The sequence below is a fragment of the Poecilia latipinna genome, unplaced genomic scaffold (assembly GCF_001443285.1).
Source record: "Poecilia latipinna isolate Pla-1442-1.1 unplaced genomic scaffold, P_latipinna-1.0 Scaffold8, whole genome shotgun sequence".
Classification (NCBI taxonomy): Eukaryota; Metazoa; Chordata; class Actinopteri; order Cyprinodontiformes; family Poeciliidae; genus Poecilia; species Poecilia latipinna.
Window position 1 is genome coordinate 550,446 of NW_015112624.1, and position 2,990 is coordinate 553,435.

The following is a 2,990-nucleotide window of genomic DNA, read 5'->3' on the forward strand; positions in this document are numbered from 1 at the left end:
GCTAGCAAAGTCTTTAGCTAGCAGCTAGCTAATAGCACAAGAACAACAACCTAATGTCTGTATGATAAGAACAGTTTTTCCTCACCTGGCTATCTCCTCCCGCTCAGTAGTTCTTCAGAGAAAGGCAGACGCAGAGGCCTGTCAGTGTCTGTTGTATTTCATTACCTCTCTGCTTAAACCGCTACACCGTGCTGAAGCAGAAACGATACTTCAACGTTTTCTGTCATCTGACAAGTAGCAAGTCTACTCCACTTTATTCACCAAAAACGTTTTTTTTTTTTTTATTCACCAAAAATGGTTCTGTAATCTGGAACGTTGAGCTCCGCAGTTAGCCGCCTTATCTCACTGTAGGGGCAATTTTGCGTCGTGCATCACAGGCAAAAGGTCAAAAGTTACAAGGTGACCGGAGGTCTTATTATGTTTTTTCTTGAAAAGTACAAAATAATAATAATAATAATAATACCCCCGCCTCTCGCCCGGAACGTTAGCTGGAGATAGGCACCAGCACCCCTCCCGACCCCACTGAGGGACAAGGGTGTTCAGAAAATGGATGGATGGATGGATGGATAATAATAATAATAATAATAATAATAATAATAATAATAATAATAATTTCAGTACAGGTTATTATGTATCAGAAGACGGCTTAGGAAATAATAATACCAAAAAAATACAAAAAACATTTTGGACCAAAAGGACACTTGGGGACAAGGAGCAAAAGGGGCAGGTGCTCAAGCTCCCCTAGCTTCCCTCCCTGCACGTGCCTGCTGCGCCACATAGTGATGATGCGCTGGAACCATTAGGTTGACCTGCTGCCTGCTCTAAACTGTCATTGCTGGAGGATATTTGACATCTATTTTATTGTTATTATATTTTTAGTGTTCCAAATATTTGACTAGTCGTGATTTTTTTCATATCTACCTATCCTCGACATAATTGTATTGTGCATATTTTGCACTTATAAGTAGCTGAGCACAGGGATGCACGCTGTAGCACTGTCTGTACCTTGAGATTTTCCTTTAAGTAAAACAGAAAAGTATAATTTTTAAATGTATTTTATTAACTAACCCTTTGTACTATTAATAACATGTAGGAGAAAAAAATGATCTATTGTGTCAAAGCATCTTGTATGTAGCGAGTCTGTGAGTCCATGGAGGTGCGCACAAAGCCTAAATGTTGGTCAGGCGGCTTGGCGCTTTTTCTATAAGCTAAAAATGAATGAGCGGAGTTTGAATCCTCCCGTAGTTCTAAGAGCGGTCGTTTGGATCATGCCAGAGCTTTTTACCATGTGCGCGGTTCTGGCGGGTCATCGGTTTATGAGCTGTGTGTGTGTGCGTGTATGTATGTGCGCGCGTGCGTGCATGTGTATGCATGCGTGTGCGTGAGTGCGTGCATGTGTGTGTGTGTGTGTGGTTTGGCGAACTGAAGAGCTAACGGTTGGACAACTGTTTAACCCGCTACTGGTGCGTTCACACCAATGATGTAATGATGACAAAATCTTCATTCAAACACGGTGTTTTAATACTGCCGATCTGTATTCAGCTGTTTTTAGGTCGGCTGCAGGCATTTATCCATCTTTTACATTTTTCCAGACTCCAGTTTTGAAAACAAAATAAAATCCATTCCGCCATCTAAATGCTGTGTGTAAAGCTGTCTTCTGCATGTTCCCCACTGACAACTTAAAAAAAAAAAATTCTGATTATTTTCCACCAAATCTCTATGACCGCAGCGCATTCAATAGCAAACAACCATCAAATATAGCCAGACTGCAGCGCGTGGTAGACCCAAAAACCTTGTCCTCCAGTTGAGGGGTGGTGAACTGCACTGAATTGATTGACAGGTGCCATCATATCAATTGAACAAGTGTACGGGCCTGACATTCAAAGTGCGTAACTGAAGTGACGAAACACCCCATGGCCTCCCCACCTCAAAATTTAAAGAGGTCTTTAGCCCAAGCCTCAAACAAATATGCATGAAAGAAATGAATCAGCAAAGTAACATGCAGAACAAACCCAAATTAATTCAAAAATAAATAAGTCCAAATTTATTTAACTTTGCAATAAAACAGCAAAATTAAATAAATTCAAAGTAACACACAGAAAATGGATGAAATGTGATCTATGATGTCTATAAAAATATCTGACTGAAAGTAATTTACTTTGACAGACTGTACCAGTTATTAACTGTAACTGGTACCAATCCAGAGCATCTGTTAACTGATTGATCAGAACCTTCTCTAAGATCTCTGCAGTAAATGGAAGCTTGGAGATGGGTCTGTGACTGCCAATGAGAGAAAAAAATGTGTTTTTCAAAAAGGGATGGGTGACAGCAGTTAGAAATTAGTGTTTGAAAATTGGTTACAAATCCTTTTAAAATAAACCCCAGAGTAACAAACTTTCTCATTCATTTCTTTCTTTCTTCTTTTGTGTTCCCTTTTAGTTTGAACAGAAGGCAAAGGAAATGACAACTATTAGTGCTGCAGAAAACATACAGGACAACTGTACACTCAGTTCCAATAAAATCGACAACTCTCATCAGAGTATGGGTACCACACACGTGTCTGCGGTGGACCAATATGGAACATTTGTTGCCGTCACCAGCAGCATCAATAGCATGCAAGTATCTGATTTGTTTTGCTTCAACAAGGGCATCTATAGACAGTTTTCAAAGGAATGACCAACTGAGAGTCACTAATAATCTTGGGGTGGGGAGTAAAGAATTAGAGAAACACCTTCTGATCTAGAACTACAGATTATTTTACTCATTGATTGAGCACAGTGGTGCTAAGAAAATAAACAGAAATGAAAATAAACAGTAATGATTCTAGCTAACCGCATTCTTAAAATGATTCAAGATTCATTGTTGTGAAAAAATAATTCGAACAGCATAAAAACAGCATGAATAACAATGGCTCCATGGCGCGCTATATATATATATATATATATATATATATATATATATATATATATATATATATATATATATATATA

General features: G+C 38.6%; 1 protein-coding gene across 2 annotated transcripts in view; it reads left to right on the plus strand.

Moving 5' to 3' along the window:
- The window catches only part of LOC106944668 (gamma-glutamyltransferase 5-like), a 21,510-nt gene that overhangs the window by 9,601 nt on the left and 8,919 nt on the right, over positions 1-2,990 (plus strand). For both annotated transcript variants that reach the window (XM_015027827.1, XM_015027816.1), the window contains exon 8: positions 2,440-2,615. In XM_015027827.1, the coding sequence (XP_014883313.1) occupies positions 2,440-2,615 (176 nt within the window). The remainder of the gene's footprint in view (positions 1-2,439; positions 2,616-2,990) is intronic.